Below are 22,948 nucleotides of genomic sequence, written 5' to 3' on the forward strand. Positions count from 1 at the left end.
TAAATTTTTAGAAGTAAGTAACTTCTTAAGGGATGTGCATGAGTTAAAAAAACCTCTTACTAGGGAATGGAGGGTGTGCTAGTTTACTCAATGTCAATAATGTCCTACCTGTTGCAAGATGAGCTCAGGCCACAGGAGGATATTTTTGTAAATTTCTCAAAATAGAACAATATATTGGCCAAAAAGGAATTTTAATATAAATTGTTTTGTTGCCGTGACCAAATTGTCATTTTGCTGATCTCATCATCCATCACTCAAAGGTCGTCTTTTTACTTTGCTGGTCTCATCATCCATCAAGTTGCTACTTTTCGTTGACCACGTATTCACTCTTTCCCTCTCTAGGGAGTAATTAGTAATTAACGACAGGAGCAAATTATTTTATTCAGCTTATTTATTTTACTATTTGACTTATATGATTGATTACTGTTTCTCCCTTTTTTCTGTTTTGATAAAAATAGTTAGTATTTATTTTATAGATAAGTTAATAATATAAATTTTAAAAAATAAAAAATTATAAATATAATTTAAAGAAGTAAAAAGAAAAAGACAGAGATTCTAATCTAGAGTGTAAATAGAAATTTAAAAACATTAATTAGTATATGAAGGGAGAATGTACATAGATCAGAAGTTTGATTCTTAGGGACAAGTGTCAATGGAAATCCCACCACACTACTCTACTCATGCCAACTTCACTTCTCAAAGCGCAAACTCGACCAACACAAGTGCTGCAGGCCTGCTGCTAAAAGAAAAAGTCGATCATGATGTGCGATATTATGTAACGACTAGAAACGATACAATTTATCCAAATGATGTATTCATCAAAACAATACAATACAATACAATATAACACGATACATTATGAAAAGATACGTAACAACCATCCAAACAAGCTGTGAAAGTCTAGAAAGGAAAACACAAGTGATTATCATCAATTTTTTTGTTCTTCATCATCTAACTTCCATTGGAGGTCAATTTCGACACAATCATCACGCAAAATAACTGGAAAAAACTACTTCGCTATTGCACCTCTTCCCAATCGTCGATGCTTGCACGATCGCCTTATCATCTCAGCGACTCTATGTTTCCTCTTTAGTTGGCCATTACCAGTCCAAGAGGAGGTCATGTACTTAGCTGCATGTCTAATGTCCCTAGAAACGTTAATATCCTGCATCTTCACTAAATAATTCAATTTTTCGTTAATATTAACCAACAATGTCTCCACCTTTTCCGAATAAGCCTCCATTTTCTCTAATCGTTCCTCAACTTGCGCTAAACGCTCATCAGGTTTGGCACCAGAACTCAATCCACAAGAGATCTTAGAACAAAACACACGAGCAATTATTAACAACTTCAGAGGTTTATAAATTGTAAGAGGTCATTAACTTTAAACACAAGAGATCTCAGAACAAAACAGAAGAGATCATTCATATAAAACACGAAAGATAATTAGTTACTTAAGAGATTTATACTGGGAGAATAATCACAAGTACACAGTTAACACCACCCCACCCCAACCCAAAAGGACACTCTCCTTAATTTCGAAGTACTCCATGACAAGGTTTGGCACAAACAAGTATGCGGATTATAGAGTTAGCTCTTATAAATCCTCAAGCTATTGACTAGTGACTAATTCATAAGAAAGAATTAGAAAAATAATAATGAGGGAGTCGAACAACAAAATATAGATCAGTGGCCTTATGTTCTTCTGCTAGCAAGTCAACTTAGCAATTGCAAAAGTTAAATTCGTATCAGTAACAACAAATAAATCAGTGGTATAGCCCCGTTGCTTCTCTTCCATTTTTAATAGAGAAAAGGCTTCCAAGAAAGGAAAATTGGAAAGTAGAACAACAAAAATAAAATTACCTCATTTTCCCCAACTTTAGCATTCTCTTTGTGTCCAACATCAGTTTTTTGCTCCTCCATCACCACCACCTCCTCTAAACCATACTCCTTTGACACGTCCCCATCGTCCTCTTCCTCGTCACTCTCCTCCGGCCCAGAAATAGTTTCATAGGAAGCAGCTTCTGTCGTCATCTCTTAGGTTCAAATTTCAATTTTAAAAGGGGCTTTGGTTGATACAGAAAACGGGGGAGATTTTAGGAACGAGAAAAAACACAAGGAAAAGGGAGATTTCTAAGCACAAGTTGCTTCCAAAAGAACTCTTAGGTTCAAGATTTAATTTCAAGTTTCCATTTACAAATGCGTCCGTTTAAGCTCACTTTTGCAAAAATAGGCTTCCTTTTGCTATGTACGATGCCACATAGGAAATTTGAAAAAAGAACATTAATCTTAATTTCAAATTGCAAGTGAAAATGTGAAATGCAAAACATGAACTTTCATTGTTCACCTGGGCCATGGGCATTTGGATTTCGAGATTTTGTCTCCATGGTCAGCATCTTTATAGATATTTTCCGCAGATAATCTTGCTGCAATATCAGATAACTTATAAGTTAAAAATGAATGCACGTTTAAACAAGCAGGAATAACAATGTCAACTGAAGTGGAGATCAAGCTGCATCATTCAAGTAAATAGAAACGAGTTTAGAATGCATACGCGACTTGCTGCAGCAGCCAGCAGTATAGATCTTCTCCTCAAACCTCACTGCAATTTTCTTAAGCTCCTGTACTCCTTCTTGCCCAGACATAGGAAGATGCCTCATTAAGGTCTCCATTCTAAACAGTCCTATCAACAACAACAAAAAACCAGCATAAAGGTTTGATAAGAGCACAATCTAGATAAATGTTTAAAATCATTTGACATTACGCCCTGCTGCAAAAGACTAAATATTTTTAAAGATATTCATATACCCTGATGTGAAAGACTAAAACCTGTTGAATAAAACTTGTTTTCTCTTGACAACATCGGTTATTATCAAATTAACACGATCAGCAACCTGTCATTTCGACAATTCTAGAACAAAATGTAAGGCAGGGAGAGAGTTAAAGTAGGCTTTCCACTTGAACTAGTTCCTCGAGTAATCACCAAATATAGAAATACCTAGAGTGTAAACCTCTTGCCTTAGATATTCAATTAATCAACCTAGCAATGGGTACAGGGCGGGGACCTAGCGTTTAAGATATGGGTTCACGTGAGTGAACCATAGCTTTTGCACAAATCATGTATTTATATTAAGAAATGGAATAATAGCATTTTTGGTCCCCAAATTATCAGTATGTTCTAGTTTTGGTCCTTGCGATATTGACGCAACACATTTTACCTTCAATTAATCGAAATGTGTGTTTTTAGTCCTTTAATGTAAGAAGTATGTTGTATTTGAACTACCGTAGAACTATATTGCTGTCAATTATAGAGTAACGATACAAGCTTAACATAACACATGGATCATTAAGTGGTGGAGAACGACTAATAATTACAATAAATTTGTGAATATTCCCAAGCAAAGGGATGAAAAATGCACATTTCAATTAATTGGAGATTAAATGTGCTTAGTAAGATATCATAAGGATTAAAATTTAAAATTTATCAATAATTGAAGCACCAAAAGTGCTATTAACCCTTAAGAAATTCACTAAAATATCTATAAATATTTGATTATGAATCGGTTATTATCATCCTATATTAACTTGAAGTCTTCGTAAGAACCCATAAACTTCAAATTATTAAATACCCAATTCACCTGGTGAACTGAGTTTTGACAAAAAGGAAAGGTTTGGAAAAAACACGGTGCCGCAATTGACTTGTCATTCTTACGCCTAAGTGGTTATTTTCAAAAAACTAATAAACACGCCTAAGTGGTTATTTTCAGAAAACTAATAAACACGAAGGAACCCTAAATTCGAAATCCAAAAATCTTCAACAAAGAAAAACAAGTACTCCATCCGTCCCAATTTAAGTGACTTAGTACTTACAGATGAAAATGAAGAAGAAACTCAAGTTGAAAGGACCACTCACCTGCCATGTGGACCGTTTGCTATTATATGATTTTAATGGATGCATCTATGTTATGGTCACATGTGCATTTGATATCAACTTGTAGTTTGGTTTTTCAAGGTTGTTTGCTCAAATTGTTAAATTAAGAGCATGGTTCCAAACTATGAAATTATATTGATAATGCTAGTTTACATCCAAGTTGGTTTAGCAGAAATTGCATGCCTCTAATTATAGCTAAATAATTGGTTATGAGAAAAAACCTCCCAAACAAAGTTTTGGTATGAGATGTATTATTTAATATGTAGCAGCTTGTATGCATCAAGCCAACTAGGTTCCCCTATTACAATTGGCTCAAGGTCAGGAACCAAATAATTCCCATATAAAAATGTGAATGTGCGGTATATGATTCGATTGCTCCACCATAACGCATAAAGATGGGTCCCCAAGTAAGGTTGGGGGGTAAATGTTAGATTTCCTAACATTAGGGGAAGAGATGATAAGCAACTGGAAAAATAAATAAATTATATATAATGAATTATCCTCGTTTAAAATATAATTCAAGTTAATTGCCAGACGCATTTGCTGACCAAAGTGAAAATCATATTCCAGCTGCAAATTCTCCTACTAGAATTAAAATCCTTGAAGGATAGAGTCTATGGCACGCCTGAAGCGTGATAGACCAATCGGTTCCAAAGGTAAATCTCCTTGAAGAAGGAGAGGAGCAAATGATCAAAATGACCATAATAATGAGGCAAGTGCTTTAAAATAGCACCACAACATAACACTTCATGAAACCTTGGGAAAGGTTTAGGTACCTGAAAATGATGAAAAATGAAGAGATCTCAATAAGTTATGTCGCATTGGAACCGATATCTGTAACACCTCGTGCATTCAGGCTAAGATTTGACTCGTAAGACGGGGGTATAATGAAACCAATTTGAGTAGTGTATAAATGGTGTTTGAAACCCAATCAAGACATGGGAAGAATCCTTGAGCAAAGTAAAGTCGGAAGCTACCCTACGGAGCGTGTTTTCAAGTGAGTTTGCACTAATCTCAATTAAAATGAGTATACGGAAAAATCTGTAAGGAATATGGGAAAATTTCCTTCTTGAAATTGTAGATCTTTGAAATACCTTTCCAACGGTATATTATGGAGGTCAAAAAACATCCGTACAAAAAGTTATGCCCGTTATACTAAAACAGTGTTCTGTCAATTTACGGTGGAATCTACGGGCCGTAAAAATTATACGGGCTGTAGATTTGGGCCGTAAAACTGGTCCAGAAAGCACAAATCACTGTATTACGGTGGGATCTAAGGTCCGTAAAACTTTTACGGGACGTAAAACAGGGCGTAAAATGGGTCCGACAGCAATTTTAAAACTTCGTTTTAGGCTTTTTCACTTCATTCTTCACACCCCCAAGCCCTAGAACGACCTTCTATTCTCTCCCATCATCAAGAACACCAAGGTAAGCCTATTCTAATCATTCTAAGTCAATTCTAATACATATCCTTGTAATCTAAACAAGAAATCATCATTCCTAAACTAGGATTTTCAAGAAAACCCATCTCAAGGTTCAAGAATTCAAGATTTTGGAAATCTTCTTCAAAGTTCAAGTCTTTAATTCAAGTTTTGGAGCATTACCGTATGTAGAGTTACTATCTACGTGTGGGAACATCATTGTTCTTCCCCACGCCTCATAATCCATAAATTATTATTCTTTACGAAAACTAGGGTTTCTATACCATGCTCATGATAACCCTAGGTCCATGTCCATGATTATATTATGTATGAATTGTGATAATTCCATCATTGAGTTCTTAGTATTTCTTTATGATTATTAAGAATCTGTACGTAATCTATGAAAAACCCATATATCCCATTCCATGGGTTCATGCATGCTAGTTTATGATATATTATGCTATTTTCAAGAAAATACTATATATGTTTTACAAGTTCATCCAAGCAAGCTATAATTCATGATATCCATATACAAGCAAGTTATATTCATGAAAACCATGGGCAGCAAGTGCCACTTATTTTACATGTTCATGTTTTTGGGAGTTGCTTTAATTACGGAGGAGGGCTTCAGATAGCTATTTTTCAAAGAAACTACGTAGCCACCGTAGGATGAGGATCGCTCCACCCATGTCCCGACGATCTCTCATAATATTTGGATCCTTTCATAATATTATTAAACCTCATGTCCCCGGCAAGGTATGAGTGTTCGCCTGTCGGACGCAAGTACCGGACCATGTTATCGGTTATATTCTTCGCTCTCTTTACTCACGATACTTTACACATGATATATATGTATATGTATTCATGTTCATGATCATGTTTTCGGTTTCGATTCTTATCATGTTATTCCATGTCCCATGTTATTTCTTCGGTTGCTTTACATACCAAGACATTCAATGTCTTTGACGTCCCCTTTTATTTGCCCGGGGGCCTGCATTTCACGATGCGAGGTGCGGTTCGGACGACACGTACGCTCAGTAGGACAGCATTCGTATCAGCTTATTGATGAGCCCCATCTCATTCGGGGTTTAGTCAACTCTTTATTTAATGATTAGCTATGCATCTAAGGTATGCTGGGGGGCTTGTCCCAGCAAGTATGTTTTCTATGTTCAGACTTATGTTAGAGGTTTCATAGACTAGACAAGTCAGTTATGTCATGTCACACTTTCGGAGTCGTATAACTATTTTGGCTCATTTATGTTATTGCCGCACTCATGTTTAAACAAGTATTTTGATTAAGTATTATGACTTATTGAATTTTGTAAAGGCTCATCATGCATTCACATTATATTCCGCTCATGTTATGCCTCATGATGATTCAGCAAGCCATGTGGTTCGCTCGGTCACATGCAGTAAGGCACCGAGTGCCGTGTTTCGCCCAGGCCATAGTTCGGGGCGTGACAATATCAAATGACCGTGGATGGCATCTTTGATATAATGTAGCGCTTAACATTATAAATGGTAACGAGGATCTTGAATTCAAATCTATCAAGAAATGTGGACAGATAGATGATTGGCCAAATGAAAATACGCAATTCAAGTATATTTGATTTCACGTGGTAAATATGAAATATTTTGGATCTATAGTCCAAACATTTGAAGATATAATGTCAGTGGGATATAAAGAAACTTTTGAGCGAAAAGTGAAATGAATTATTTATCTGTAAGATATAAAATACGGCTCGTGCCTTGTGGTATAAAGGTTTTTCGCAAAAGTCCTGACATTATTGTACGGAGATGTGTTCTCCTGTGGTGGATGCAATGAGGTTTCATACAGTCTGGCAGTACATGAAAAACTTGAATGCGTATACTGAAATATTTTCATGTCTAGCTAGACAGTGAAGTTTATATGAAAATTCTTAAAGGATTGAAAAGGCCTTAAAGCGTTTCCATTGAGTACCCCAATGGCTGTAAGCAGTGTTTTAAAAGGCGAGGGCGTAAGGCGGGGCGTTTTACGTCTGCCTCAGTGAGGCGTGAGCCCCGAGGCACGGGGCGTAAGCCCCATGGGGTTTTAATTTTTAGTATTTTATAAAATGATATAATTATAATAAATATTTTTAAATATGTGAAATACCGTAAAAAAATTGAAGAAAATTATAAATAAGTGATATATATATATATATGCTCCACCCCCCCCCCCCCCCCCCCCCCCTCCAAAAAAAAAAAATTAATTAGAACAATCTATTATACGCTACTTACAAGTACAAGTGACTGCTCGTTACTTTTTTGAGATAGTAGAAGACAAGATAAATAATTGAAAAAGAATATATATATGCTCCACCCCCACAAAAAAACTAATTAGAACAATCTATATAACTAATTAGAACAATCTATTATATATATATATATATATATATATATATATATATATATATATATATATATATATATATATATGCTCCACCCCACAAAAAAACTAATTAGAACAATCTATTATACGCTACTTACAAGTACAAGTGACTGCTCATTACTTTTTTGAGATAGTAGAAGACAAGATAAATAATTGGAAAAGAATATATATATTAGGCATTCTAGCAATAAAAAAAGGTCTTGACTTTTAAATTTAATATTTCAGTTCCTTTTTAAAACATTTGAGTAATTACATGTTGACTTTTGAGAATTTGGGCATGATACGCTCAAATTACACCTTTTAATGGCATAACGCGGACGTTGTCAAATATAGTAACCCAACAAGGTTGGGGTCGAATCCCACAGAGAAATATATGTAGGCGTTTAAGCAGATTAGGAATTATCACTAACAATAGCTAGACCGAACGCATCAATGGTGGTTTTTGATAAGGTTTTGATAAAATCTGAAAATATAAGTTCTAATCTAGAAAGCAAGTAAATTGATCAATGGCCACAAGTAAGGAATTAAGGAATCTATTTCTCAAGTAACGATCCAATCTATTTCATGAATTATAAATAATAGCAAGTTTATATTGTTTAGCCCCGGATAATGACTCTAAATTAACTTCTCCCGAAGATTAACTAGACTACCCAATTGAAGATCCCTCAAGCAATTAGGAGCATTAAGAACACCCGAATATGGCTACAAGTGGTATTGCCTATTCCTAGGTCAATTTCCATTAGATGAGGGTTAACGCCCCAAATTCATGTTAATTATTCTATCCCAACCCCGTTCTTCCTCTTTCGAGTTTCAAACAAAGTAAATGGGCGAGTCCTAGGGTTAGCTAATCCCTTGAGAAACGTTAAAGAACAAGAATAATTAAAATAACAAGAACTTACTTGATTAAAAATAATGTCGCTGAATAAATAATCAAAACAAGAGTATCAATCTCAATTGTCACAAAGAAATTTTCATAAACAATGTTCGAATAAAAGAAAGAATATTTACGTAGGAACCCTAGCCTCCAAACTTGAGTTTTATGCCAAAGATGTTTAAGAATTGTGGCTTATGAAATATTTATAGGTGTAGGAAATATCCCAAATAAAATAACTGAGTCTAATATGAAATAGGAGGAGGTGGGATCCTCAAATTGCACTGTGTGGAGGCCAGCAGTACGTTTTTTTTTTTTTTTTCTTTCTTCCAAAAAGAACAATCTTATGGCTTATATATTCTGTAGCCCAAACGACAATTTTTGCCCTTGTCCTAGTTAAGCTAGGAATCAAATTAAGCTTACTATTACCCAATAAATATTTGTGGCACACTTTGGTCATGCCTTTCCATATTAAGCAAGATTTACTTTAGAAAAAGCTCTTCTCACGTTGTGCTTTGGATCCAACAAGGAAACACTAGTTCTGACAAGGCAGTATGTGATACTTGCCATGAAATTCTTTTTCCAATTATAAAACTTCTCGTCTTCTTTTTCCAATTTTTGCTCCAAATGACTTCAATTTTGTAATTCTTTATTCCTACACAATAAAAATATAATATTAAGCATGAAGCAATATAATTTATACTCAAAAGACAATTAAAAGTACTAAAATGTGAGGCACCAATGGCTAAATATATGCATTTTTGGCTGAACATCAGGGCATTATATTAAGGACTTATTTAACAAATTTCGTTTTAGTTTGAAGAAGTTTTCTGGGCTTACGCCCCAACACGCCCCAACAAAAAAAACTCGCCCCAAACGCCCGGGCGTACGCCCCGAATTGCTGGGCGTACGCCTTTGGAGACTTTCGCCCCGACCCATCGCCCCGGGGCATTTTTGGTACGCCCCGCCCTAGGGCTCGCCCCGAAAATGCCTTTTAAAACACTGGCTATAAGATCGCTTAACATAAAGAAATATCAATTTTGGATCTCACGGAAATGGTTAGAAAGTACCATGTCTTAGTGCAATTGATGCACTAACGAATCCTGCTATTACTATCCATGAGATAATGCTTTTATTGATATGCAGGCAAGATATAGCCTCACTTTTATTCGTGGAGACATCAGGATGAATCAAATAATGATATGAATTTATTGATTCTAACCAATATTATCAAGATTTGTTGGTTATGAAATGCAGGACATTCATACGATCTCTATAAAGTTAGATCTGAAACATATTATGTGAGCATGTGAGGATGTTGCCATAATATGACGTTCTACATGACAATCAATTATACTTATTCAAGTCTGTCAGGATATCAACAACTTTTAAAGCAAGTCATGAATGTATCTAGAAGCAAGTCAGGAATGTATCTGGCTGAGATCAATAGCTCGACATTACGCAATCATGCGATATTTATTTGGAGATGAAGATTCCAATAATATTATACGAAGCTTGCATAGCTCACTTGAAAGAAGGATATATCAAAGGAGACAGGATAAAGCATTTTGTTAGATTTCTTTTTCAGACACAATCTTCAACAGAAGGTGAAATAAATATTCAATAAATTCGCTCGATTGATAATATGGTGAATCTGTCCATTGAAACATTCCAACCTCAACATTTGAGAAGCTGAGATACAAAATTGGAATGCGTCGTCTCTGAGACAGCAAGTGAAGTTTGATCAGGGGGAGTAAAATACGCGCTGCACTCTTTTTCCCTTAACCAAGGTTTTTGTCCCAATTGGGTTTTTCCTGGTAAGGTTTTTAATGAGGCAGCTATCAAAGCGTATTACTAGATATGTGTACTCTTTTTCCTTCACTAGGACTTTTTACCACAGGGTTTTTCCTAGTAAGGTTTTAATGAGGCACATTATCTATTAATGGACATTCAAGGGGGAGTGTTGTAAATAATATTTAATAGTGAATGTCCATGTATCATTTAAGTACTTTAAGATCACCAAAGTAAGTTATCTTTTAGTTAGTGATCACCAAAGTAAGTTATCTTTTAGTTAGTGATCACCAAATGTAAGTTATCTTTTAGTTGATGATCACCAAATGTATTACTAAATTAGTTTTTCTATAAATAGGACCACTCATGTCCTATGGAAAAAATAAAGAAGTGAAAGAAAATAATATCAATCTTCAAGTCCCTTTCTTATATGTTCCTTTGCATTTTAATTTTTATTATTTTATAACACTTTTCTATTTTTTTTGGGGATGTCCTTTTCATTTATAGAGCATGGCCATTTATAGCCTAATGAAACTTGGGCTAGGGGAGTTGCTACAGTAATAGCCAACATGGCATCCACATGTCATCCATATTTATTTGCAAACAACATGCCTCTATTTATAATAATTATTTTTTTGTATTATTTTACATTCACTACATGTTACAAAATTCTCCCTCACTTTTACTCTTAGCTGTGTAACTGAATTTTTAAGTTTTGATTATTATTAATAAAATTAATGACATAAGCAAATTATTTTATTCAGCTTATTTGTTTTACTATTTGACGTCATTGACTTATATGATTGGTTACTGTTTCTTCCTTTTTTCTGTTTTGATAATAATAGTTAGCATTTATTTTCTAGAAACGTTAATAATATAAATTTTTAAAAATAAAGAATTATAAATATAATTTAAAGGAGTAAAAAGAAAAAGACAAAGATTCTAATCTAGAGTGTAAATAGAAATTTAAAAACGTTAATTCGCATATGAAGAGAGAATGTAAATTGATCAGAAGTTTGATTCTTAGGGACAAGTGTCAATGGAAATCCCACCACACTACCCTCATTGCTCAGAGCGCAAATTCGACCAACACAAGTGCTGTAGGCCTGCTGCTAAAAGAAAAAAGTCGATCATGGCTGATGTGCGACATTATGTAACGATTAGAAACGATACAATCTATTCAAACGATGTATTCATCAAAACAATACAATACAATATAACACGATACATTATGAAACGATACGTAACAAGCTGTGAAAGTCTAGAAAGGAAAACACAAGTGATTATCATCACTTTTTTTGTTCTTCATCATCTAACTTCCATTGGAGGTGATTTTCGACACAATCATCACGCAAAGCAACCGGAAAAAAACTACTTCACTATTGCACCTCTTCCCAATCGTCGATGCTTGCAAGATCGCCTTATCATCTCAGCAACTCTATGTTTCCTCTTTAGTTGGCCATTACCAGTCCAAGAGGAGCTCATGCACTTAGTTGGATGTTTAATGTCCCTAGAAATGTTAACATCCTGCATCTTCACTAAATAATTCAATTTTTTGTTAATATCAACCAACAATGTCTCCACCTTTTCTGAATGAGCCTCCATCTTCTTTAATCGTTCCTCAACTTGCACTAACCGCTCATCAAGTTTAGCACCAGAATTCAACCCGCAAGAGATCTTAGAACAAAAAGCACAAGCAACTATTAGTAACTTAGAGGTTTATAAATTGTAAGAGATCATTAACTTCAATCTTTAGACACAAGAGGTCTTAAAACAAAACACGGAATAGAGAATTTATATAAAACACGAGATGATTAGTAACTTAAAAGAGATATATACTGGGAGAATAATCACAAGTACAAAGTTAACACCACCAACAGCCCCCACCCCACCCCAAAAAAACACTCCTTAATTTCGGATGACTCCATGAAAAGGTTTGGCACAAACAGTTATGTGGATTCTAGAGTTAGTTCTTATAAATCCTCAAGCTATTGACTAGTGACTAATTCATAACAAAGAATTAGAAAAATAATAATGGGGGAGTCGAACAACAAAATGTAAATCAGTGGCCTTATGTTCTTGTGCTAGCTAGTCAACTTAGCAATTCAAAAGTTTAATTTGTATCAGTAACAACAAATAAATCAGTGGTATAGCCCTGTTGCTTCTCTTCCAATTTTAATAGATAAAAGGCTTCCAAGAAAGGAAAATTGGAAAGTAGAACAACAACAAAAAAATTACCTCATTTTCCCCAGCTTTAACATTCTCTTTGTGTCCAACAATAGTTTTTTGCTCCTCCGTCACCACCACCTCCTCTAAACCATCCTCCTTTGACACGTCCCCATCGTCCTCTTCCTCGTCACTCTCCTCCGGCCCAGAAATAGTTTCATAGGAAGCAGCTTCTGTCGTCATCTCTTAGGTTCAAATTTCAATTTTAAAAGGGGCTTTGGTTGATACAGGAAACGGGAGAGATTTTAGGAACGAGTAAAACACAAGGAAAAGGGAGATTTCAAAGCACAATTCGCTTCCGACAGAACTCTCAGGTTCAAGATTTAATTTCAAGTTTCCATTTACAAATACGTCCGTTTTAAGTTCACTTTTGCAAAAATAGACTTCCTTTTTCTATGTTCGATGCCACATATGAAATTTGAAAGAAAAAAAATGAAAAAGAACTTTATCTTAATTTCAAATTGCAAGTGAAAATGTGAAATACAAGACATGAACTTTCATTGTTCACCTGGGCCATGGGCATTTGGATTTCGAGATTTTGGCTCCATGGTCAGCATCTTTATAGATATTTTCCGCAGATAATCTTGCTGCAATATCAGATAACTTATAAGTTAAAAATGAATGCACGTTTAAACAAGCAGGAATAACAATGTCAACTGAAGTGGAGATCAAGCTGCATCATTCAAGTAAATAGAAACGAGTTTAGAATGCATACGCGACTTGTTGCAGCAGTATAGATCTTCTCCTCAAACCTCACTGCAATTTTCTTAAGCTCCTGTACTCCTTCTTGCCCAGAGACAGGAAGATGCCTCATTAAGGTCTCCATTCTAAACAGTCATATCAACAACAACAAAAAACCAGCATAAAGGTTTGATAAGAGCACAATCTAGATAAATGCTAAAAATAATTTGACCATTACACCCTGCTGCAAAAGACTAAATGTTTTTAAAGATATTGATATACCCTGATGTGAAAGACTAAAACCCGTTAAATAAAACTTGTTTTCTCTTGACAACATCAGTTATTATCAAATTAACACGATCAGCAACCTGTCATTTCGACAATTCTAGAACAAAATGTAAGGCAGGGAGAGAGTTAAAGTAGGCTTTCCACTTGAACTAGTTCCTCGAGTAATCACCAAATATAGAAATATCTAGAGTGTAAACCTCTTGCCTTGGATATTCAATTAATCAACCTAGCAATGGGTACAGGGTAGCATTTTTGGTCCCCAAATTATCGGTATATTCTAATTTTGGTCCTTGCGATATTGACACAACACATTTTACCTTCAATTAATCGAAATGTGTGTTTTTAGTCCTTTTATGTAAGAAGTATGTTGTATTTGAACTACCTGTAGAACTATATTGTTGTCAATTATGGAGTAACGGTACAAGCTTAACATAACACATGGATAATTAAGTGGTGGAGAACGACTAATAATTACAGTAAATTTGTGAATATTCCCAAGCAGAGGGATCAAAAATGCACATTTCAATTAATTGGAGATTAAATGTGCTTAGTAAGATATCATAAGGATTAAAATTTAAAATTTATCAATAATTGAAGCACCAAAAGTGCTATTAACCCTTAAGAAATTCACTAAAATATCTATAAATATTTGATTACGAATCGGTTATTATCATCCTATATTAACTTAAAGTCTTCGTAAAAACTCATAAACTTCAAATTATTAAATACCCAATTCACCTGGTGAACTGAGTTTTGACAAAAAGGAAAGCTGGAAAAAACACAGGTCTGCAATCGACTTGTCATTCTTCTGCCTAAGTGGTTATTTTCAGAAAACTAATAAACACGCCTAAGTGGTTATTTTCAGAAAACTAATAAACACGAAGGAACCCTAAAATCGAAATCCAAAAATCTTCAACAAAGAAAAACAAGTACTCCATCCGTCCCAATTTAAGTGTCTTATATTTCTTTTTGGCCTGTCATAAAAAGAATGCCTCTTTGTATATTTAGTAAGTTAGCCATGAAAATTTCAAATAAAACTTCAAGTTGTATTTGAAATTTGAAAAAATATCTAAAACCCTATTTTCACTTTTTTACACTTTAATACATTCAAACAATCAAATTTTTTTTGTAAAAACTATAACCAAACACAACTTCATCTTTAACCCCAACTTCAAGAATTCCAAATAAAGTGAAAATTATTTGGTTTCTATGGCCAAACGCCTATTAAAACCACGTGATTCAAAGACTATTTTAGTATATTACACACATTTTTAATTTAGATCACAAAACACTGAATGCAGAGAGTACCAAGTTGCCAAAAAAGAGAGGAAAAAAAGAAACTTTACATCTTGTTGACAATCCTTTGACGAGCATCGGGTGAAAGTTGACTCCGCCAATCACCGTCGTCTATTTCTCCGGCAGCAGCTCGGGCCTGAGCCTGGGCCCGGGCCCGAGCGCGAGTCATCGGATAATTCACATCCATCTATCTAACTTCTGATCTAATTAATACCTTTCTTCCGATCGAAAATCAGTTTTATAGCTTCTGACCAAAGAAAAACAAAACGATCGTGAGTTACAAGTGCTTACTTCTTCACAAAACAAAATGATCCTTTTTATAGACTTCATTATAAAGTCTACCACTATTTTTTATTATTTTTAATGTTTAATATGTGGGTGTGTGTCAGCATATACTCTTTCTCTTTCCTTTATCCAGAAGCAAGATTTGAGAAGCAAATGGTTTGCAAGATGAGCTCAGCCCACAGGAGGATATTTTTGTAACTTCGTAGAAATTAGAACAATATAAATTGGCCAAAAAGGAATATTACTGTAGCTGTAACATAAACTTTTCTGTGCCGTGACCAAATTGCCACTTTGCTGGTCTCATCATCCATCACGTAAAGGTCTTCTTTTTTACTTTGCTGATCTCATCATTCACCAGGTTGTCCTTTTTCTTTTTTCACTCTTTGGTACAGTAACTGCACAGTGCACACAGAAAGGCCAAAGCTCTTCAATGAAGTCCTTCAACCTGCTGCTACTTTGCACTTTTTTTTTCTTTCTTTGCTTTTTGTTTTTACAAAAATTTTAAGATTATAAACCCACGTAAACTACGGTGAAATTGTCAATTTGAACTTAAATTATGCGAAGGTTCTATTACTCCTAAATTTTATACGGAGGTCCTATTATTCCATTGAACTTATCTTTTTGTATTATTTCTGCCCTTCACTAGTTACATGGTAATGAAATAAATAAAAGATTTCATGTGCATACATACGCCTGTACTAAACCAAAAAGGATGAGTAGTGTCTGATCTCATTTGATTCTTTCACACTCATACAAACCCAACCTCATCGTCTCTCAAGTCTTACCCTTTAATGGGTGGTTTGATTTTCACTTTATTATCTATAGTATATATTTCAATGGGACATGAATTTTTCGGTTTTTTTTATAGATGAAAATGTTCTTTGCATCTTATATACACGAGAAGCGTGAAATTATTCTCATTTTGTTTCAATACATTCTATGTAGAATGCTTAGACTTGACTTTATTCTTTATGCAAAGTTCTTGATTAGCTTAAAAAGATGCTGAATATTACTTAGAATCCTTGACTTTGTACATAGTTGTGTCTGAAACTAAAAGACGACGAGGTCCGATCACTTTGGATCTGAAAGAATAAAATAAAACAAGACATTAAGACCGTTCTTTTTTGGTTTAGTAGGCGCGCGTATGCACATGGTATCCTTTAACTATTTATTTTATTAGTTAATTAGTGAATGAGGTAAATAATACGAAAATCAATAAGTTTAAGAGAAATAGGTTATCCGCACAAAGTTCAAGGGTAATAGGACTCTTGTATAGTCCAGGCGTGTAACTAATAATTTCATCATAATTTAGGTGTGTTTCTATACCTTACCTCGAAACTATAACTTGTATATATTATTATTTTTAATGAGCATGAAAAAAGCTGAGTAACACTTTTTTTGGTACAAAGTAAGTACTTCCTCTGTTCACTTTTATTTGTTTAGTATCCTAAAAATAAATTTTTACTTTTACTTATCACTTCTATCATATCAAAAGAAGATAATTTATTTTTTCTTGTTTTACCCATAATATTAATTATTTACTTCAATTATTTTTCAAATCCAATAAAATATACATCAATTAATATAGATATATTGGTAAATTATATACCCCAATTATTATTTCTTAAATAGTATGAAAAATTTAAAGTGGACACGTAAAAGTCAACGGAGGGAGTATAAACTTAGGATTGAATTTCCCACCATATTTTGTCATCAATTATATTAACCATGGCTTATAATTTTAACATTTGTCTTTCACATTGTTAAATGTGTCAATTCTTAGGGACAAGTGTCACTGTAATTCCATCATACCACTCTGCACTGTACGAAGATCTCAGTGGCTAAATACTCTCAATATGCTCATTCCCCATCCCAACATACCCAATTTCCCTTTTGTTAAATGCATAGTTATTTTACATAGTAATTCGCCATGGAAAAAGGACCACTTACAGATGAAAATGCAGAAGAAACTCAAGTTGAAAGCATTGATTTGGAGCAGGCAAAAAACCCAAATTTTTCTGGGGTTCGAAAGAGGAAATCAGGCAAGTATGTTGCTGAAAAATGGGACCCGATTAAGAAAATACGGGTATGGTCGGGTACATTTAACACTATTGAAGAAGCTAATGAGGCTTATTTAGCGAAGCAACGTGAATTTACTCAACTTAATCAAGGTTGTAATCAATCTACTGATTATGCCCAACACATGTTTGATGCAATGCCAAGCTCAAATTTGACTAACCCGATTAAGAAAAAAAGGGTTTGGTTGGGTACATTTGACACTGCTGAAGAAGCTTCCGAGGCTTATTTGGCGAAGCAATGTGAATTTGCTCAACTTGAAAATCATGGTTTTAGTCAATCCACTGATTATGCACACCACATGTTCGATGAAATGCCAAGCTCAAATTTGACTATAAAAAGTGGTGCTGCTAAAAGAAGCAAAACCCATCATGGCAAAAAGCCCTTTAACACTGTTGAAGAAGCTTCTGAGGCTTGTTTGGCGAAGCAATGCGAATTTGCTCAACTTAATGAAGTCCCTGCTTCTGCCCAACGCATGTTTGATGAAATGTCAAGCTCAATGATCAAAGCGCAAAGCTCAAATTCAGCTGAAAGAAGCAAAGCTGGTCATGGGAAAAAGCCCTTTATTAAGGAGACAACTTTCAGTGCAAAGTTACTTGGAGCTGAATGGCAAAAAATTGGGAGATTGAGAAAAGACCCTTTCAAGAAAAAGCAGGTATGCTTAGATACTTTTGAACCTGTTAAAGAGGCATCCAAAGGCTTTAACGAACCCATAAAGATTGTATTCCGTCCGTCTCAAATTATTTGTCGTGGTTAACTGGTAAAGTTGCTGCCATGCCATGTGACCAGGAGGTCATGGGTTCGAGCCATGGAAACAGCCTCTTGCAGAAATGCAAGGTAAGGCTGCATACAATAGACCCTTATGGTCCGATCCTTCCCCGGACCCCACGCATATCGGGAGCTTAGTGCACCGGGCTGCCCTTTTATTAAAAATAGCTATTTGAAATTATTTGTTGTTTTAAAAGTTCCAAGGCACAATTAATTATTTTTTCTCATTTTACCCGTTGTAGAATATTGTCATTAATGGAGATGAGACATAAATAGATTAAATATTATATTTAATGGAGAGAGATTATAATTTAGACATAAATAAGAGTAAAATTAATCAAATACAGGCCTAATTAATATTATTTCTTATTTCTTAAAGGAGTGTTTAAAAAAACGACAAATAGATGGAGGGAGTAGAATCTTCTAAACAAACCTCATGTTGGAGCAAAAATGCATTTTAATATCAAAATAGTAATATTAATTTGCATGAGTTAATGGTGAAAGTGGCTATTATTTCTTGGGGTAACTTATGCAACCATTATGACGTGTTTCACCCTAATTACCCCACTAAGAATTTTCTTACCTCACTTAATATCCCACTAGTCCCTAATTTACTCTATGAAATAATTCTACACCTATTTATAGAGAGATGTTTCTTCCATGAGTTGTGCAATGAAAAATATTGTATTTTGTATGAGAAATGTGTGAGAAAATAGTGTAGTAAAAGTGAGGTTGGTGGGTAGTGAAAAAAGAGTTGAGAGAAAAAGAATATATTTATTTTAAGTCTCCAACTCACTATAAAAGAGAGTATTTTTATGTCGAAGGAAGGTGTTCTTCTGGTGGAGCTTTGAACTCAACATCTTGTCCAGTATTTGTTGAGTTATACGATGTTGTCGGGCTGTTGAGTCACACTACTGGACCGGTGAAGATTATACCGCAGTGGGCTTGAATCTCCATAAGGAGAGCGCGATATCCGCACCTTCGGCCTGAAGAATTTTTATTTTATTTTTCCTTATTTTATTTGTAAACAGTAATTTGTGGTATTTTCACCGACACCTCTTGGTTAATGTCTAATGTCCAGGGCACAAAATCAGCTGATGGGTGTAATACTGTAATGAGAAATCCTAAAGCCAAGAGGAGAAGCTTACTTGGAATCCGAAGGCAAAAGAACGGGAAATATGGTGCTGTAATTAGAGACCCAATTAGGCATAAGCGAGTATGGTTGGGCACCTTTAACACTGCTGAACAGGCTTCCAAGGCTTATTTGGCGAAGCAACGTGAATTTGCTCAACTAGTTACAGCTAATCAGGCCTGTAATCAATCCCCCAGCTCAAATTCGACTAAAAAAAGTGGTGCTCCTAAAAGATGCAAAGCTGATTATGGAAAAATGCCCTTTATTAGGGAGATATCTTCCTGTGACAAAAGACCCTTACTTGGTGTTGAATCGCAAGTCATGGGGATATTGAAAAAAGACCATTTCAAGAAAAAGCAGGTATGCTCGGGTACTCTTGAATCTGTTAAAGAGGTATCCAAAGGCATTATTAACTCAAACATGCATGGATCTGAGAAATTAGTAAAGGTAAATCAAGGGAAAGAACCCATAATTTGTGTAGAATCTTCTAAAGAAACCTCATGTTTAATGTCTAAATCATCTGATGATGGGCGTAATAATGTAACATTAAATCCTAAATCCAAGTCAGGCTTACGTGGAATCCGAATGCAAAAGAATGGGAAATATGGTGCTGAAATTAGAGACCCAATTAGGCATAAGCAAGTTTGGTTGGGCACTTTTGACACTGTTGAAGAGGCTGAACGAGCTTATTTGTCCAAGAAGTCTGAATTTCATATGTCATGCCAGAGAAATAAGGAGAATAAACCAAAGCATTGTGATCAAACCTTACATGCTGCTAGTGTGGATAGAAATAAAAAAATGGATTCTCCCAAAACAACATGTATCGTTGGGGTTAACAAGAACAAGTGGGGGAAGTATACATCTGAGATTATAAACCCCATTAGTATGAAAAAGATTTGGTTGGGGACTTTTGGCACGTATGAAGAGGCTTCTCAGGCTTATCAATCTAAGAAGCTCGAGTTTCAGAAACTAGTCAAGCCAAAGAAGAAGTGTAATAAGAAAATTCATGAGAAGCAAGTTGGGAAAGAGAAATTAGTCAATGTCAATCAAGGCCATGTAAATTGTGAAGCATTTCAGCCCAAATCAACTGCTGAAGAAACTTTCCAAGCTAATCAGTATATGAAATTTGGCGTTGAGAGATCAAAGGAGGCCGATTTGCAAAGCAATATGCCAAATGAGGATGCAGATCTGTGGACGGGACAATGGGTGCAACTTCCAGGTGGCAAAGAAGTCAACTTTTCACTGAAACTGGGCTTACCAATCATTGATAACTATGGATGTCTTTTAGGTGAGTTCAGCAGTTTGGACGATCTCCGTATATATCAAACGGAGGATGACAATGAATAGTTTGAAAGTTTGTAAAATGCAAGAAGATTTTTTGGGTAGGACTCTGTAGATAGTAGTAATATGTAAGCTTCTTGCAACTTTTGGTCTTAGTCAACATGATAATGACAAATGATATATGTGCATATTCCTCTCCATCAAAATGATATATGCACATATTAGTAAAACTAGTCAGTTGCCCTGATATCCTTATTCTCTGTGTTTGTTTTGGCTGTTATTCTGGATATTTCTTTTAGTGTGCTAATTAGCTATTTTCATCTTAATGCCTTTGTGGTCGTCACTATGAGAAATTGGACGTTGAAAAGTTCATCATGTCCACTTCCTTTCGACTACAAAAAATGGTATAACGAGTGCAGACAAAGACATATCTCAATCTGACTCTAAATTGTTAGACTTGTTTCTGCAAGATAGTCATACATACAAAATTGCATCCTTCAATGAGAACGAGTAGGGAAGAACAGTCTGAAACGGGAACAAAGAGTTGCAGCCACAGATGGTGCCAAACGAAGGCCATATATTGTGAATTAATCTTGTGTTGTAGACCCATTGTTACCCTGGCTGGAAGACAGCAAGTCATAATTGAATCCCCCAATATTTTGAGTTGAAATTAGTAACTTCGTGATAGGTGTTGTTCGGTTGATCCTCTTATTCAATATTTTTTCCTCAAAAACCCATCTTCAAGCAATTCTTGCATTATGGTACAGGGCGATGGGAACTTAATTAAGGGACAAACGTAGAGCAATTCCAGGTACGTGGCGCCATTCCTCCTTATGTACGTACTTTCTTTTCATTACCTACTCTTCCATTTTATATCAAGGACCATGCAAATTTCATATGTATGAGGTGATTTTATATGAAAAAGAGAATCGAAAAACTTAGTAATCATTAGGTTTAAGATGTCTTGCCTTGTTGTTTGTTACATTAGTCTATTTTGTATGTAGACAAGAGTCTTCGTCACTGTTAGTGTTATCAACTCAATTTTGTGACATACCTTGCGAGAAAAAATCCGGTCTACATGATCAAGACATTGGATTATATGCTATTATTGAATTGAAATGATTGTCTGCTATATTATGAGTCATACAACACGAGACTTGTGGTTGATGAATGGTTTAAGGACTATGAGAATTAGAAATCTGTTTTACCATAATAGAAAGGCTGGAGTGGCATATTTTGGTAACTGGCATATTGCATTAGCAGGGAAAAATATGCAGAGTGTCAAAACGGGACCCCTAGATAGAAAGCCCCAGTTCTAGTACTTCAAACATCATTACATAAACTCAACAAGAAAAACAGCCTATCTAAGGATAAAAATTAAGCCTCTCAAACAGTTTTGCTAGTCGAGGTATTGGTGCTCCTCTACGATGGATATCTTGTATGATCTGCCTGAGTAGAGTCTCCTCTGTCCTCTTCTTGCTCTGGAACAGCCGTTGATTCCTTGCTTGCCATAAGTAGTAAACGCATGCAGCTAATGTCATTCAGTAAATTTCTGCTCCTGTGCTCCTTCCTGCTGCATGGTTCTTGGCTCAGCTCTGCTCTTCTATCCATCCCTGTACTGACTTTGAAATACCTTGCCAAGTTATCATCTTTTGCTAGACAACTGCTGATACCGGACAAAGGAAAAACAAATGCTGAATGTCTTCATCTGCTCCTTTACACAATGGACAAGTTGGACTGTAGTTCCTGCCCCCCTTTATCTATTTTTGGTGTACAGTTTCCTTTGTAGAGCCAAATAAAGAATAAATAATCATTTAGGACTTCCTTGATTATTGCACATGAGCTTCTTCCACTGGATCTTTGGATAGTTACCCCTCAATCTGCTGTCTATTACCTTGATGGAATAATTCTGCTGGTTGAGGAACTCAGTTCCGGCGATCAGTGCATTCTCCAAATACTGTCTTGCCTTCAATATCTTTTGAATAATCCAAGAAGCTTGTGGTACTATGATGGTATTAATTTCTATATAATATACAGTTTTTCCAATTATCTTAACTATGAAGGTTTCATTTTTTTAGATTTTAGTTGGGTTGTTTAAATGAGTGAGCAAATTATGTTAAGTTTCAATCTCTTATTAATTACATATATTTACCCCGTTGGTTCTGGTTTTCCTTCTTCCCCTGCATTTATTATCCTCTATTTATAACGGCTTATCTTCCCTTTTAAACTCAACTTTTCTGAATCAATTATTTTGATTTGTCCATTAAAAGAATGTATTTATAGCTTTGCATCTAAACAAGTTAAAAGAGTGAATTTCAAAAAAATATATATGAATATTATGATATCTTATTGAGTTTTGGCTTTACGTCACTGATCGTCCCTCGTGAACTCAACATTTGTTTCTGAAATGTTTTGAGTTTTCATGTATCATGTTGTCATACTATTAGGTACTAAGATATCTCAAGCACAACAGCTGTAGTTGAACTCCACA

General features: G+C 35.1%; 2 protein-coding genes across 5 annotated transcripts; one reads left to right on the forward strand and one right to left on the reverse strand.

The window, feature by feature from the left end:
* Positions 1–821: 821 nt before the first annotated feature.
* LOC132060228 (uncharacterized) lies at positions 822–15,284 on the reverse strand. Of its 4 annotated transcripts, none has more exons than XM_059453164.1 (5): positions 14,966–15,284; positions 13,366–13,477; positions 2,348–2,426; positions 1,864–2,024; positions 822–1,315 (listed from the first exon to the last, which is right to left on the reverse strand). In XM_059453164.1, exons 1-5 carry the CDS (start codon positions 15,100–15,102, stop codon positions 1,010–1,012), a joined length of 795 nt encoding a protein of 264 aa, XP_059309147.1. In that variant the 5' UTR covers positions 15,103–15,284; the 3' UTR covers positions 822–1,009. The 4 variants fall into 4 exon arrangements, with proteins under 4 accessions (XP_059309147.1, XP_059309145.1, XP_059309146.1 ...); XM_059453162.1 differs by having other exon boundaries at positions 1,864–2,036; XM_059453163.1 differs by lacking the exons at positions 822–1,315; positions 1,864–2,024; positions 2,348–2,426 and adding exons at positions 11,538–12,101; positions 12,663–12,823; positions 13,159–13,237 and having other exon boundaries at positions 14,966–15,265.
* Positions 15,285–17,002: 1,718 nt separating this feature from the next.
* On the forward strand, positions 17,003–20,704 carry LOC132060231 (uncharacterized). Its single transcript, XM_059453167.1, has 2 exons — positions 17,003–17,931; positions 19,126–20,704. Exons 1-2 carry the CDS (start codon positions 17,131–17,133, stop codon positions 20,521–20,523), a joined length of 2,199 nt encoding a protein of 732 aa, XP_059309150.1. The 5' UTR covers positions 17,003–17,130; the 3' UTR covers positions 20,524–20,704.
* The last annotated feature ends 2,244 nt before the right edge of the window (positions 20,705–22,948 follow it).

Source organism: Lycium ferocissimum, chromosome 6 (genome assembly GCF_029784015.1).
Source record: "Lycium ferocissimum isolate CSIRO_LF1 chromosome 6, AGI_CSIRO_Lferr_CH_V1, whole genome shotgun sequence".
Taxonomy (NCBI): Eukaryota; Viridiplantae; Streptophyta; class Magnoliopsida; order Solanales; family Solanaceae; genus Lycium; species Lycium ferocissimum.

What these genes read in the sequence shown, in the direction of transcription:
- LOC132060231 (XM_059453167.1), top strand. Translation starts at nt 17,131, where the DNA reads ATGGAAAAAGGACCACTTACAGATGAAAATGCAGAAGAAACTCAAGTT. An exon ending in ACCCTTTCAAGAAAAAGCAG is followed by an intron (nt 17,932 to 19,125) that starts GTATGCTTAGAT and finishes TCTAATGTCCAG; the next exon opens with GGCACAAAATCAGCTGATGG.
- LOC132060228 (XM_059453162.1), bottom strand. Translation starts at nt 15,102, where the DNA reads ATGGATGTGAATTATCCGATGACTCGCGCTCGGGCCCGGGCCCAGGCT. An exon ending in TCCAAATGCCCATGGCCCAG is followed by an intron (nt 2,037 to 2,347) that starts GTGAACAATGAA and finishes TTTGAACCTAAG; the next exon opens with AGATGACGACAGAAGCTGCT. An exon ending in CTAAAGTTGGGGAAAATGAG is followed by an intron (nt 1,316 to 1,863) that starts GTAATTTTATTT and finishes TTTTGTTCTAAG; the next exon opens with ATCTCTTGTGGATTGAGTTC.